The sequence below is a fragment of the Alligator mississippiensis genome, chromosome 7 (assembly GCF_030867095.1).
Source record: "Alligator mississippiensis isolate rAllMis1 chromosome 7, rAllMis1, whole genome shotgun sequence".
In the NCBI taxonomy this organism is placed as follows: domain Eukaryota; kingdom Metazoa; phylum Chordata; order Crocodylia; family Alligatoridae; genus Alligator; species Alligator mississippiensis.
In genome coordinates, this window is record NC_081830.1 from 50,572,607 (window position 1) to 50,587,362 (window position 14,756).

The 14,756-nt window shown below is 44.1% G+C and overlaps 1 protein-coding gene across 1 annotated transcript in view; it reads right to left on the minus strand.

Annotated features, from left to right (window-relative positions):
* FARSB (phenylalanyl-tRNA synthetase subunit beta) overlaps positions 1-11,177 on the minus strand; it is a 56,951-nt gene extending 45,774 nt beyond the window's left edge. Inside the window, exons 1-7 of the mRNA XM_006271178.4 lie at positions 11,070-11,177; positions 9,557-9,612; positions 8,467-8,621; positions 7,210-7,282; positions 6,583-6,698; positions 6,124-6,274; positions 4,041-4,149 (exon numbers count right to left, since the gene is read on the minus strand). Coding sequence (XP_006271240.1) covers positions 4,041-4,149; positions 6,124-6,274; positions 6,583-6,698; positions 7,210-7,282; positions 8,467-8,621; positions 9,557-9,612; positions 11,070-11,127 — 718 coding nt within the window. The 5' untranslated portion in view covers positions 11,128-11,177. The remainder of the gene's footprint in view (positions 1-4,040; positions 4,150-6,123; positions 6,275-6,582; positions 6,699-7,209; positions 7,283-8,466; positions 8,622-9,556; positions 9,613-11,069) is intronic.
* Positions 11,178-14,756: the final 3,579 nt, after the last annotated feature.

The following is a 14,756-nucleotide window of genomic DNA, read 5'->3' on the forward strand; positions in this document are numbered from 1 at the left end:
CATAGTTGGATGCAGAGGGTCTTCCTATCTTTTAATGGGAATAGCAAAAAACCCAACATTTAACTGCAGACTTGAGTCAATAACACCCTAATCACTGTCTAGACCAGGTGTCAGCAATCCCTGGCAGATGTGACAGAGCACAGCACATGAAGACATTCTGTCTGGCATATACACCCTGTGATGGGAGGCACAGGAGCTGCGAAGGGCCGAATCCTTGTTGTGGCAGCACAGTCCTAGCCCCTTTCTCGCTGTCTGCCCCAACGTATGTGTGCACCTGCTGCCACCAACAAGCCAGGATGAGGCTCTGTGGACCTCAGTGCAGCTGCTTGCAACCTTGCTACCACAAGCAGCCCAGGCTCCGTGGTCAGCGGCAGGGCTCAGACTGGGTGCAGCAGTCAACTGGGAGGCTGAAAGCAGCTGTACCAGGGACCACAGAGCCCCAGCTCAGCTTGTTGCCAGTGGTAAGTGCATGTGTGTCTCAGGGCAGATGGTGGGGAAGGGGTCGAGGCTGAGCTGCCACAACAAGAATTGGGCCCCTCGCTGTTTCCCTGCCATCCACCCCTTGCATGCCAACATCTTATAAGTCAAGGTTGTGGAGGGGGTGTTTGCACTGTTCCCAAAAATGCTGCTGACCCCTGGTCTTGAATGCTCCTCAAACATACTTATTAGGAAACTTCAGTGACTACTCTCTCCACCTCAAACTGCCTTGTGGACGGAGAAGGAGAAGCCCAGAGACAGGGGTACAAACATAGACGTAGGTGACTCTGGTTCAATTCTTAGCTTCATTAAAGACATCCTGTATGACCCTGGACAGGTCACCAAGTTGCTCTGGGCCCCAGGTCCCCATCTGTAATGTAAACGTCTCTCCTTCTCATCTGGCAGGAGAGAAGATACCATATTTACCCAAATCCAAGATGACCCTGAATTCAAGACACACACCCCCTGCAATAATTACATTCTATACAAGAAAAAATGATCAATTTGTTATAATTTTCCATGTATGAAATCTAATTAGGAGGGTCATCTTCAAGTCATTCCCATTACTTCAGCAAGAAAAAAAGTGGTAGGAGGTCAGGCAATGGAAGAGGCAGTGGGGGACAACCAGTAGGAGGGCACGCTATCCCTGCCCTTCCCTCCCCCCACTCCAATTATCTCCTTTTATGCCTGTCCACCTCCCACAGCCTCAGCCCCCACCCCCTTCACCCATCTTCCCCCCCCACCCTCCAAGACCCTGTTTCCTACCACCCGTTAGCCTTGCTCCAGTACCAGCAAGCTCTGTTCCTGTTGCAACATACAGCACAGCTCCAGCCTGGCCCCACAGCAGTGGTGTGTAGCTAGCACTGTTGCTATAGGGCTGAGCTGAGTGCTAAATAGAGTGGAGTATTTACCTATCTTACCTAACACTCCTGTATATATAATCATCCCCTATTCTGTTTGCAATCTACTGTAAATCTTTTGTCCTTTCTCTGATGCTTAATCAATCATTTCCCAATTTGTTTTTGTGCAGTTGATTATCCCTAAGTGCAGTACTTGGCACAGGGTCATTGTTGAACTTAATTCCACTTATTTCAGACTATTTCTCCAATTTGTCAAGATCAGTTTGCATTTGAATCCTGTCTTCCAAGCTACCTGCAACCCCTGCTTAGTGTTGACTGCAATTTTAATAAGCATACACTCTGTTCCATCCTCCAAGCCATTACTGAAACCACTGAATTGCATCAGACTGAGGACAGACCACTGGAATTCCACTTAACATCCTTCCAGTGCAACAGCAAGCCACTGATAACTATCTCTGAGTTTGACTTTCCAATCAGTTGCACACTTCAATTACAGAAGCTTCTTCTAAATCGGTGGTTCTCAGCCTGTTAGATGAGATACCCCTCTATAACATTTCTGAATTTAGAGGAACCACACTAAAAAAGAAAAATAATTTATTTATTACAATGCTTTAAAAAACCCAACAACAAGATGACTGGAAACATGTTTTTTCAGCTAGAAAAAAACTGAAGAATCATAATATAATAATCAATGCAACACTTGAGTCTGGTGGTACCCCATTGAGAATTACTGCTCTGGAAAGATACTATTATGGCTCCTGTCAATGTGAGGTCTAAACAGCACAAATCCTTAATGTATTTATCCCTGGAACTGAACTGTAGTATTATGAGGCATAGAGACTAAGGATCAGATTCCATTTCATTCAAATGGTGTCTAAATGGCACTAAGGAGTTTGAGTCTAGAAATTTGATTTTTTTTAAATTCAAAATGAGATTACTTCTAGGAACAAGAACTTTGGGCAAGACCTCACATACTGCAAGATTCATAATAAAGCCACAAGCTTCCCTAGCTTGGTGGGAACTTTCAACATATTGCCCAATGAGGAAGGAGAGGGAGAGTAGGGAGAAAAATAAAAGTGATGGGGCAGCCCTGAAAAAAAACAGGGACAGGGGTGGTTTCCCCTGCACAAAGGAGATGCCACTGCAGGGCAGATAAGTCCCTGCTGTGGGAAGTTTTTGGCAGCATGATGCAACTCCACACTATGCAGGATAGCCCAGTACGAAGCCCACAAATGGGTTTCCTTTTTAAGAAAGTACTATCACTATCATGTAGTATGAGCAATGATTGGGGGACAGTGTATTTGATACTGAAGCCCTGAAAGCTCCAGAAAACTACTGTCTCAAAGTTGCATGTGGTCACAAGGTGAACATGTTGCAACTATGAAAAAATAAAATGGAGAAAAAATCTGCAGAACTAGGTATCCTGTGTACCCTTCCCCGGTTTGCCTCAGTCATGTCCCTCTGTACACTGAATACATGTTACTCTGGAAGAGTTCAAGGAAATATAACCTCTAGTTGCAGTGTTCTTGGGATACTCCAAAATGGCCTTTCAGATGTTCACATTTCAAGAATTGTAAAAAATATTAATTTAAATCTGGAAGCTTCTGTCAAATACCCTATTTAAAAAAAAAATATATCCAAGTAAAATATTTTGCTCAGTCTTTTGAATAGTTAAGACATGAGCAGCATGGCATTTTTACAACTAGAATAATCTGAAGCTGAAACAAAGCTAACCAAGACTAGCCATAGACTGTGGCTGACATCACCTTCCAGTTAGAAACAGTTGTCATATGTTGGGGCACATAAGAAAAACATGCACTGCTTGTCAAGGTCCAGGTCAGATGTTTATTATTTGTGAGGATGACAGACAAGTACCCAATGTGGGAATGCCACTGTCAATCATATCAGTCATCACAAGCAGAACAGAGTGGTATTCCAATTGCTGGCTTAGCCAAACTTTTTATTGCAGCTATACCGCAACTGTTTTATTGAAGGACATATTCTCACCATGTTATTGATGAGGTTCAATAGTCATGAGGAACGTTCTCAAAAAAATCATTCATTAATTCCCTTTATATTCAGAAGTAATTCATGGCTAGAAGTTCCAACAAATATTCTAGGGTTAGTTTTTTTTGTTGTTGCATCAAACACTTCCTGGAGTCGTATTTTGTATAATAGCAAATGGGCTCACTGATCGATTTATACTGCTGATAACTATGATGGATTTGTGTCTCAATAAACAAAACAGCATTTGCTATTATTTGAAACACGTGAAATAGAGATTCAAATGGTTACTGATTTACCATGAACTACATTCCTATTCAGCCAAATGTCTGATGAAATGTGTGCCTGGTTCAACATAAAGAAATGAAATGCCTTATCTAAGAACTATTCCTATCACAGAACTTTCAGGAGCACCTGTCACAGATGCCAGGTATTTAGATTTCTTTGGCAAGAAACTACGTGCATGGAATTTGTGCTAGGTATCCCCAGCACTGTTGGTTTTGTAAAGCAGCATCCAGAAGCCCAAGAGAGCAAGAGGTTTTGCAGCACCGTGGTAGAATGAATGAAAGGAGAAGAGTAAATTAAATAATAGTACCATTTTAAGAAAAATACACATACAGTTGTGAAGTATTTATGTTGGTTACCCCATCAGAAAAAAACAGCAGCAGTGACAAAACAAAAAGCCACGTGTAATCTTACCATTGATGACTGGTGGCATGGAAAGAACAATGCCATTGCTGTCATAAATGACTGGATAAATTGGTTTGTTTTCAATTATATGTAAATACTGCTTAAGGTGGCTGTCAGTCTGGAGAAATAAACACAAGTAGAACTTTACATTACTCAATCATTAACTGTCCTTCCATGATATAATCCTTAAACTGTGACATTAACAGGAGTCACTGCTGGAGTGAAGGATTAGGACCCTAGGTACCTGCTATCCTAGGATTAGTTCTTACAGAAAGCAAGGAAGCCAAAAAGTCTTTTCCCCTCCTTCTCCTTTTTTACCTCCTCTTTCCTTTTTTTACCTCCTCTTCATATAAAAGATAAAACTAGTTTAAAGATATCAGTTAAATTAAAATGACAGTTAGCAGAATCACAGCCACACGAGCTCACCCAAACTAAATGTAGCAACTACTCATCATACAGTAACTTACCATTTTAGTCCTTATCTGGGGTACTAAACATCCCATCCCTATTTCACAATAATTTCTGCCACTTTTAACATAAACATTATCTTTAGAAAGATTTTAAAACCTTCTGGGTTTATACTTAAAATTCTCATCACTATCTAATCCAGGGCATTTCACATTTTAAAATTTGCAGGATTTTTTACCTAAACATGATTTTTACCACGACAAACATCATATTCTAGTCTTTGTTTCATTCTGGCTTGGTATCTCCCTTAATGTTCTGTCATGAAAATGTACACAGAACTATTTAGAGTTTTCTTTATTGCTGTGAAAATGTCATGCGACTCAACAGAAATGATGGGAACATGAATATTAGAAAAATGATTGCTTAAAATGGTTAAAATAAACCTCATAAAGTGAGACAGGATGTAAATAAGCCTCATAAAGTGAGACAGGATCTCTTACTAAAATTCATTACCCCATGGCAAAGAAACTTTTAACTGGGAAGGGAAACCAAGAACATCATCTTATTTAACTCGAGTATGTTACACTGCTACCCTTTCCTGGTAGAGTTGGACAAATTATTCAAGAGTGTCTGCTAATGCCTAATCAAAGTAAAAGCTGCATTTGCTTTAGTTGTGCTTTCATCCCTGGTGTATTCAGTTTCCTGCCAGTATGCTCAAACATTAAGGAAAATTTCATGGAAAGCAAATTTTGGGTTTATTTAACAAAGTATTTACATAATAGGCCTGAGTAACGACTGCATTCATCTTCAGGATATCATGTGGCTTACACGAGCAACAAAAATTAAATACCACCATGAACTGCTCAAGAATAATATAAAGGCCAAGGGTGGAATCCTGGCTCCACTGAAGTCTGTGACAGAACTCCCACTGATTTCAATGGGGGCAAAATTTACCCTAATAGTACAGCAATTGGGTGAAAAATTCAGATAGATTTGACACACACACAAATAGTGCAAGAGAAAAGGAGAGAATTAAATTAATTAACTACTTTTCACAGAATTAAGTTTCACAGTTGTATGCAAACATATTGTTTTGGCTTTTTCTTTTAAAACAGTCCAGTCCAGATGTGTTACTGTGTGGTAGGAATTAATTACACTAAATGAAAAAACACACAGAAACTGTAACAGAAATACAACTACAACCAGATTTAAAGCCAATTTCATCAAAACAAGAGGTAGATATTTTGTTCACTAGAACAGCCCTTACTGAACCTACGTAAGAATTTAAAGATTATTGTGAGGACTGTTTTTCTGGGACAATTTAAAAGTTACCAAAAGAGTACAGCTGAATATAAATCTCCAAACAAAATATGACATATTTCATGTTACGATCTCCATGGAAAAGGTAACTGGGTATGGAAACTTTGAGTTACAATATTATTCCAAGCATAGCTCTATGCACATTATACTAAGATGTCTGGTGCTCATGAGACTGAATTTGGGATCTAAGTCCCAGCCTGAGAGAAGAGATTACCACATTACAAAAAATTCCAGCTTTTACTTGCACATTTCCTGGCTGTTGCTGCAAAGGATCTTGTCTCCTCTATCAAGGTTAAGTCTGGTAATGCCCCCTAGAAATTTAGTTTTCAGCACCAAGTATGAAAAGTTTGGAAAGGACACCTACCCTATACAGATCAAGAATTTCAGAAGCTGTATACTCCTTGGACTGATTCAGAGGTTTAAATTTAATTTCTGAAGGAGGTCTAGCTGTGTAAGTAAATGGACCAGAGATTGTGTCCAAGTCATGGGTGCCAATTGCTACCAGTGCTCTCTTCCTGCAAAGGAAACAAAGAAAAATAATGATCTTATACAACATGCTTCTTTCACTCTAGCTATAGAATTTATTTGTTCATAGTAAAATGTATGGAGAAATGATAGCTTCAGGCAAGGTAAACAAAAAAATGTCAAAAGCACTGCCTAAAAATGTTTTCCTGAGTATAAACATAATATCACTTTGGAAAAGAGAACTGCAGTTTACCATGTAATTAAAATCAGTTTAATATTTCAAAATTTAAAAAAAATTATTATATATCAAGCCAAGTAGTGACCTATTAGCTTTATTCTAGTTAGGTTTAAAGCTAACCTGCAAATATTCTGGTGCAGTTTTTCTTGGAGGTCAATGAAACTGTCATAGCGATCCTTGGTAAAAGTGATATTACGGAGGACTGCAGCTACAGCATGAGGACGGACTTGGGAAGTCTGCAGTTCATAAGAGCAGTACAATTATTAGTGATAAATATTCCAATATACAGAATATATAAAATTAACATACTGGAAACAGTGTTCACCTGCCATTTTTTTTTTTTAGAAGTTCTTCACAAATCCTCACTTAGAGCTAATAACCAATGAAAAATACATAAAAATGTCCATATACCTCCCCCCCCCGCAACAACAAACAGCCATCAGCATCAGGTCTGAGACAACAGCTGTTCTTAGAGTAAAAAAGATTCCAAAAGATCCTCGCAAACCTAAAAAACTTAATACTTCACTACATTTGTTCTACACTGACTTGCCGTCTTTCCACATCAGATTTAAGAGAAAGAATAGTTGCAAAGAAATCACAATCCCTCAAAATGCTCACTCTGTTATTGCAATTATCCTACATATCAGCTTTCTGGCCCTAGCATTTTTACAATACAAAAAAAAAAAAAAAAAAAAATCAGTAACGACTACTTTCACAATATTGACCTAAGTTCAGAAGTAGTTTTACCTCTTCAGTGATGAGCAGCCTCTGAATTTCACCATTAGGTGGTATGACTTTTTTGTATCTAGGGGCCTTTATCCTAAAATAAAATGGGAAATTAAGTTTACAAATGAGATTTTTACTCTTTAAATGGGGGAAATATTGGAACCATATTAATGTTATTTCTGGAAAAAAATGCTTTAGTGATTTTAGTGGCGTTCCAAATTACACATTTACTGACAATGTAAATCCAAAGTTTTCTACTAACTTGTTACCAATATAAATACAGCTTCCTATAAAATATCTTAGTGCTTAAAAGAGGTAACTTGCCTTTCATAATAAACTTGCAAAATCAAGGTTATATATATATTAAGGACATGCCTGTAAAGAACCAACTCTGAGTACCCTCTAACCTAGTGGTTCTCAGCCTTTTTAGAGTCAGAACATCCCTCCATCACTTTTTTGAATGTGGCAGCTTCCTTGTTTGGGAACTACTGTTGGTGCTGCCTCAACTTACCCCATTGTTCCTCAAGAGGGTTGTGCTGCCTCCAGGTAAAAGTGCCCTGAGGGCTTGCTTGCATAGTGAGCCTGGGAAGGAAAGGAAGGGCTATACCACATGCATGGACTCCTCCTGCATTAGGGCTGTACTTAGCCTAAAGAAAGCAGGAGCCCTTCCCAGTCCAGCCCATCCTATGCTCCTCTTGGAAACAGAGATGCTCAGGTGGATTTGTCCCATGCACCTAATGCAGGAGGAGTGCACATAGGACATTTTTACCAGGCTGCCGACATCACCTGTGTCACAGCACTCCCAAGGGGGTACTGCAGCTCCCCAGTTGAGAATCACTGCTCTACTCCCACTAGCTTCAGTGAGAGAGAAAATTATTTGGCATCTTGCAAACTATTACAGATATGGCTAACTAGATCATTCATGAATGTTAACACACTAGTAACTACTTGCATGCACTAATAAGGAAGAATGTGGTATTTTACTATTAACAATCCTAAAGATCCCATTAAAGAAATCAGGAGAGCAAGGCAAGTAATCACAATCATCTCTCTCAGCTTCAGCATGTCACACACAACTGTCTTCTACTCCATTTAAAATTGCAGCTAAGAGCTTCTCCAGGCAAGTTTTTCTGGATTGCAGATGTGTTTTGTTACAGATAACTTTTACATCAGAAATCTCTCAAAGGCCAAGAAAATAAACAATTTCTTAATCAGCTGCTTAAATTAAAAAAACTTCTTAAGTTCCAGTTAAAAAAAAAGCTCAGAAGACTATATTACCTCTCTTTAAAGACCTGAAGCCCTCGGACCAATCCTTCCAGACAAAGAAGGTCATATCGGTTAGCAGGAACATCAATTTTGTAAAGAATTACATCTGATGCACCTTCTGCCTTTCCACCACCTTGTTCTTTGCTTATTATATCTTTTTCAGAAGTCTAAAATTAAAGAAAATCTATGTTGTTAATAATAGAATAAATGATCAGTAAAAACAATATGAGTTTAGCATAATTTAATATAGATAAATTTTAAAAAAATAAAGAAAGTAGATGCTAGTATTTCTTTTAAAAAATGCAAGCTAAAAGGCAGGATGCGGGTTCACCAGTTAATGAATACTTGACATATAAGAAACTTTTAAACAAAGATCCCCTTAAGTTTCAGAAACTGTAATGTAATTATCCAAAGGAATCATCAGCCATCAGAAACTAACTCCTAAGGCAAAAACTAACACATGCGTATCCCAATACCAAACAGGACGTAATTACTTTTTACTCCTGGCTGTAGATCAGTAAAACTATTAGTAATGCCATACATTTATTCTGTAATAAAGCATTAAAAAACAGCTTTAATATGTAAAAGTAGGTGACTAAAAAAAATAAAACTTTTTAAGACAAATCAGAAATTAAAAGTGCCAAAGCAGTGCCAGACACCTTGCAAGAAGGCAGGTATCAATACTAGCAAAGTCTTGTACAGTATCAGAACCCACATTAATACTATTCAGAAAAATTTACTTCAACTTAAAAAAAATCCATAGAATGCCAAAACAGGTCGTTTTTGTGGAAGTTGTACAACCCTGCATAAAAATAAAGCCAAACTAGAGCTTACAGAGTACCTGCAAAATAGTGATTGTAGTTAGGGTCCTGACTTTGGAAGTTCACGGCCACTACACCAAAAGAGAACAATAATGTAGATGGCACCGTTATACTATTTAAAGAGAAGACTCTTGCACTATTTAAATGAGGCTAGTCTAAACTGCTGCAGACTGGTCAAAAGTGGCTTTCCCTCTCTTCTACAGAGAAAAGTTCAGTAAAAACAGCAAGAACCACAGCGATATAGACAGATGTAAAATGACAAAAACAAAAACGCTACGTACAATTTCATCAAGCTCCAGACCAAACTCAAAACAGAGTTCATCAAACTCTTCATCAGCTAGGAAGAGAGGAAAAAAAACACTCTGGTCAATTTTGATTTCTTTAAGCAGATTTCAACTTTCTAAAGACATTGTCTTCTTATCATCTTGATCAGAGTATCAGGTGTTTTCCAGGGGAAACAAAATTAATCATCATTTTGAGAATGTTTTGTTTTTATTTCATTTTATTTTTGTAACAATTTCCGCTCTATGTTTTGTACTTACATTTTTTAATGCTCTTAAATTTGCAGCAAAGGGTTTAGAACCCAATATGACAGTTTGTATTGAACAACTGGTACCATTAGCTTTTAGGTGAGGGTTGTATAGTAACACTGAAAACAAACATGTTGTACCAGCAGCAAACAACAGACAATTCCGTGAAAGGCACTCCAATATAAGCACACTTTTCAGCAAATTAACTTAGTATAAACAGTTTGTAGGATGCACCTGATAACTTATGGGGGCCCCAGACTCCCAGAACTGCAGAGAACATGGGGCTGATACGAAGGACAACTTGGGTGAACTGCCTGACCTTCAAACTCTGCCCCCATCATTACTTTTCTGTTTCTGATCCCTACAACTATTACAACAGGGAAAATCACAGTGCAGAACTCACCCGTGGACAACCAAGAAACAGCATAAATCACAGTGTTTGATTAAGTTTATACCTCGATTTCATTACACTTTTTTGGAATCAAACAGCATGCATGTGGATGTGGTTTGAAAATTTTGCCTGGCAAGGCAGCAGCTTCCTCAGGAAAATGCTATGAAGTTCTGAAAAATGGATGTCCACATAGCATGGGAAATGTCTGTATTATTTTTAAGAAAGACTATGCAGGGCTTACATTACTTTTTTTTAATCATGAAGTACTTATCACCTGACCTCTAGAGCTTAACTTCTTTCAGAAACACTGGCTTAGTGTGGGGAATACTCAACCAATGTGTGCATCCCACCTGGGTGGGGTGGACAAGTGGACTATCAAGACCCGTTTGAATAAATCTGCTGGGCAGTGTGATGGGCAGTAAGCCAGAGGCTAGACCGAGGGAGCTGGCTCCCACAAGTGGGTTGGTAATCATCGCGGGGGGGGGCAAGGGGATGACTTGATGGGACTGATCGCAGGCACCTGACAGAGCCGTGGGCTATAAAGGAGGGGCTCCACAGACTGGCTGTGGCAGGATACGGAGCAGGGCAGCGGGAGGGCACGGAGCGGTCCCCCGACGCAGAGGAGCAGGCACTGGAGGCACGGCACCTCGGACTCCTCCGAGGTCTCTGCCCCGCGCCGAGGAGCCGGCACGCAGCTGTGCTCACCGGGGCACAGCGCTGCGCCCACAGCAGCTCGGCCGCGCGGCGCCCGCCGGGCAACAGGCAACCGGCGGCTGCTCGCTAGGACGAGGGGAGCCCACCCGCAGCAGCCAGGCAGGAGGCGTCGGGGCCAAGGAGGCCGCTCCGTCCCGTCCCGTCCCGTCCCGCACTCACTATAGCTCCGTCCCAGCGCCGAGAAGAGGAGGTCCCGCTTTACTCCCACCGTCGGCATCTCGGCGAGTACTCGCCGCCGCTTCGCGCATGCGCCGCCCGCGCTTCCAGGGCCGCCGGCCGCAGGCGCCGGAGGGAACGGGTCTGCCCTCGGCGCTGTCTGATTGGCCGCGGCTAGTCCCGCTGAGCGCCCCAGCCGCCGCGCACCCCTCGCCCCCTGCGGCGCGCGCCGGCCGGCTCCGTGCGCGGCGCCTTCGCGGTCCGGCCGAGCGGCCCGGGCAGGCGCAGCCGGGACAGCCATTGCGGCGCTGGATTGCGTCAGCCGCATTGGAGGCCCCCGAGCCGGGTCCTGCGGGCGGGCGGGAATGCTGGTACGTCGCGCCCGTCGCCTCCCGCCTCCGCCGGGGGGCCGCTCCCCTGGCTGAGCCGCTTCCTCCGTGTGTCCGCCTGGTCCACGCGCGTTACTTGTAAGGTGTCATGCACCGGGTAGGTGAATCCCGCAATAACCCGAGACCGGCCACACGTGCCAAATGACACGCACACCTGAGTGACGGTCCAGCTACAAAAAGAGCCAACCCGCTACAGAGTCCGGGCTTAAAGTATGTAACATCTGGCAGCTGGTTTCTGTCCAGCTTTAATATGGACGTGTAGCCAGGCCCTGGGAGGCCCAACCTGGAGCCTCCCTACAGCGTCTTGCTCTGTCGTGGCTCCAGCCCAGCCTTCCTAGACGGTCCGTCCCCGATATTCTGCACAGGCCACTGCCAGATGGCGGGGGGGGGGGTGTCTTGGTGCTCCCAGGCATGTGCAGCAAACTGAATAAAAAGGGCCTTGTTATAGGTCCATTTTTTTGGCTGCTTCCAGAGCTCTTAACCCCTGGATTGTCAGCATCCCAACACTTTTAAGTAGAGGTGCACCGAGCGATACATCAGTCCGATAGCAGATTGGCACCAATATGAGGAAAGTTCAGTCCTGGCAATCTGCTTTTTTGGCTGAGCGGCTGATAACGTGGCCCATTAAATGCCACATGGCATTTGCAGCGCAGCATGCAAGTGACCAAAAGCACAGACCAGCAACGTGGAGAGCAACCGGGTCTAGCCGGTAAGCCTGTTGTGAGGGGGGACGGAAGGGGGGGCAGACTGAGGCCCCCACAGTGAGGGAGGGAGTGGGGCTGGGGCAGCTGCTGGTGCTGCCCAACCAGGGCACGGCATGGGACTGAGCCACGTGGGGAGAGGGGACAGGTCCCACCGCTGCATGCACCCAAGGAGAGCATTGGGGTGGTGGGGGGGGGGGGGGGTGTATGCCCCTGGATATGTGCGCAGGGCAAGGGCAGGCTGTCACTGCAGGTTGGGGCCAGGGCGGTGCTCAGCTTTTCCCAGCAGAGGGGCTGGGCTGGGCTGGGCTAGGCTGGGCTGCACTGGGAAGGGGAGGTTGGGGGCGCTACAGCAAATTTTGGAGTAGTTGCAGCCCTTCCTGTAGCCCCAGGCGCAGTGTTAGCTTGCCCTCACCCTGTGCACAGATCCAGGAGCGCACGGCCCCAATGCTGTCCCAGGGTGTGTACAGTAGTGGGAACTGCCCCCCTGCATCCTCCAGACAAACCACTCACAGCTCTATCCCATGATCAGCCAGCCCCACTCCCTCCTTCACTGCAGGGGCCTTGATTTCCCACCCCACCCAACAGACTTACCAGCCAAATGTTGCTCTCCAAGCTACTTGGCTGCATATGGGAATCAGATCGGTATTGGCTGATATGACTCATTAAAAATTGGCCATCAGTATCGGCCCAGAAAAAGGTAGGGGTGCACCAATAGAGGTTAAGTGTCTTAAAGGACTTGTGATGTGGCTTGAAGCTATACCATTCCAAGGCAGGATTATTTCTTGATCTGTGTAACCCAGGTCCTATTCCATTAAGGTATGGCCACACCTCACAGATGTGCTACTTAGCTTGCAGTCATAGCTTTAGCTTGTCACAACCCAAAGGTGTGATTTTTTTTTTTTGATTTTTTTTTTTTTTTTTTTTTTTTTTTTGTGTGCGCGCTTCGGCAGCACTAAATTATTTCCCGCCAATTTGTTGCTTTCTTTGCACGGTAGAGTTCTCTGCTGCAAGAGAGAACTCTGGTGCAACGGGGGATTTCCCGCCAGATTACAGCTTCTTTGCAGTGTGCATCTCTTTTGCATCGTAGTGATACACGCTGTAAAGAAGTTCCCGCCATTTGTATTAGGATTCACACCACATTACTGGCCCATTCCTAATGTAGGCACACGTGGTGGCTAGCGATTGGCTTGCTAGCCATACAAAAGACTTGGGTAGTTTCCGCCCAAGTCGGAGGAGGGAGGACGAGAGAGATTCTGTGTGAAGATCTCCAAGCGCTGCGGACCCTCGTGGACCCAACGCGCCTCCCCTAAGCAGGCAATAGAGGCAATGGAACCGAGCCTACGGAGCTTTCACTTCTCGCCTCTCCCCGTCGCCGAGCGCAATCCTAGATGTATCCGTTTCCTGTAACTTCGGACCCGCGGAGCCTAAGTAACTCCGGGGAAACTTTTCGAACCCAACCGAACCGGACCCGCGGAGCCTAGCAAACTCCGTGGGAGCAATCGATTTGTCATGTTCCTCTAGTGAGGATACAAGCAGGAGCTGTGCCTGGAAACCTGTCCAGCCTACACCAATACCACCTTTGGGTGTAAGTAAACAATGTTTTCAATCAACCATTACGCCTCCGTAACTAATTCTAACTCGCGTACGCTAAACCGCCCAGCGGTTCTTTCCAGCCCCGCGTGCCCAGGCTGCTGGCCACAGCCCATGTGCAACGAAGACGGGCCCAGCTCGCCCCCGGCTCGCACATGGCGACGGGAATGAGATCGGAATCGCCGCCGCACATGGCGACAAAGGTGGGATCGGGGCCCAGCCCGCACGTAGCTTAGCACTGAGCTGATCAATATTTGCATAGCTCAGTGTAATGTGCAACAAGGCCCTAAATCGCCACACGTGTCATCACATTTGAAATGAGCAGGGCAAGTTGAATATATAATTTCTTTCTGAATTGTCCATGGGCAATTCCTGTAATTCTAATTGGGAAGCAGCAAGGTGTTTGTGCTGGGTGTAAGCAGTATCAGTGTTGCCTCTACACTTGTCAGTCCTGGAATGAGAGGCTATAGAAATGCAAAATGTTTGTTTGCTAAAGAATAGTTCCTCCATCCACAGAGGAGTATTGACAGTACTGTAGTGGCGTGGGCCAGTGGTTCTCAAACTCTTGAACTCAAGACGCTAGGGCTGTGCAAAGCTTCATTTGCTGATTTGATCTGAAGGAGATTCAGCCTGATTCGGCAGCCAAATCTCCAAATCCGAATCAGATTGGGGACCAATAAAAAGAACTGAATCAATTTGAAGACTCCGAATTGATTCAGAGAGATCTGGGCAGTCCCTGTTCGCTGCTGCAGGGAGCTGGACCCTAACTTTGAGCAGGTAAGTGGAGGAGGGGGTAGGGGACCATGGGGGACCCCTGCTAGGCCCTGTCAATGGCTGCCCCACCTGGCCCCAGCATCCCAGCACTTAAAAAAAATAAAACAAAAACCCTGCATTCACCGGCTGCTGCAATGGCCGTCAGGGCCATTGAGGCCTTGTGGCAGAGCCTCCCCATGCGGCGCATTGCAGTGAGGGGCAGCAGGGATCACCTCCTCTCTCCCCCCCCCCCC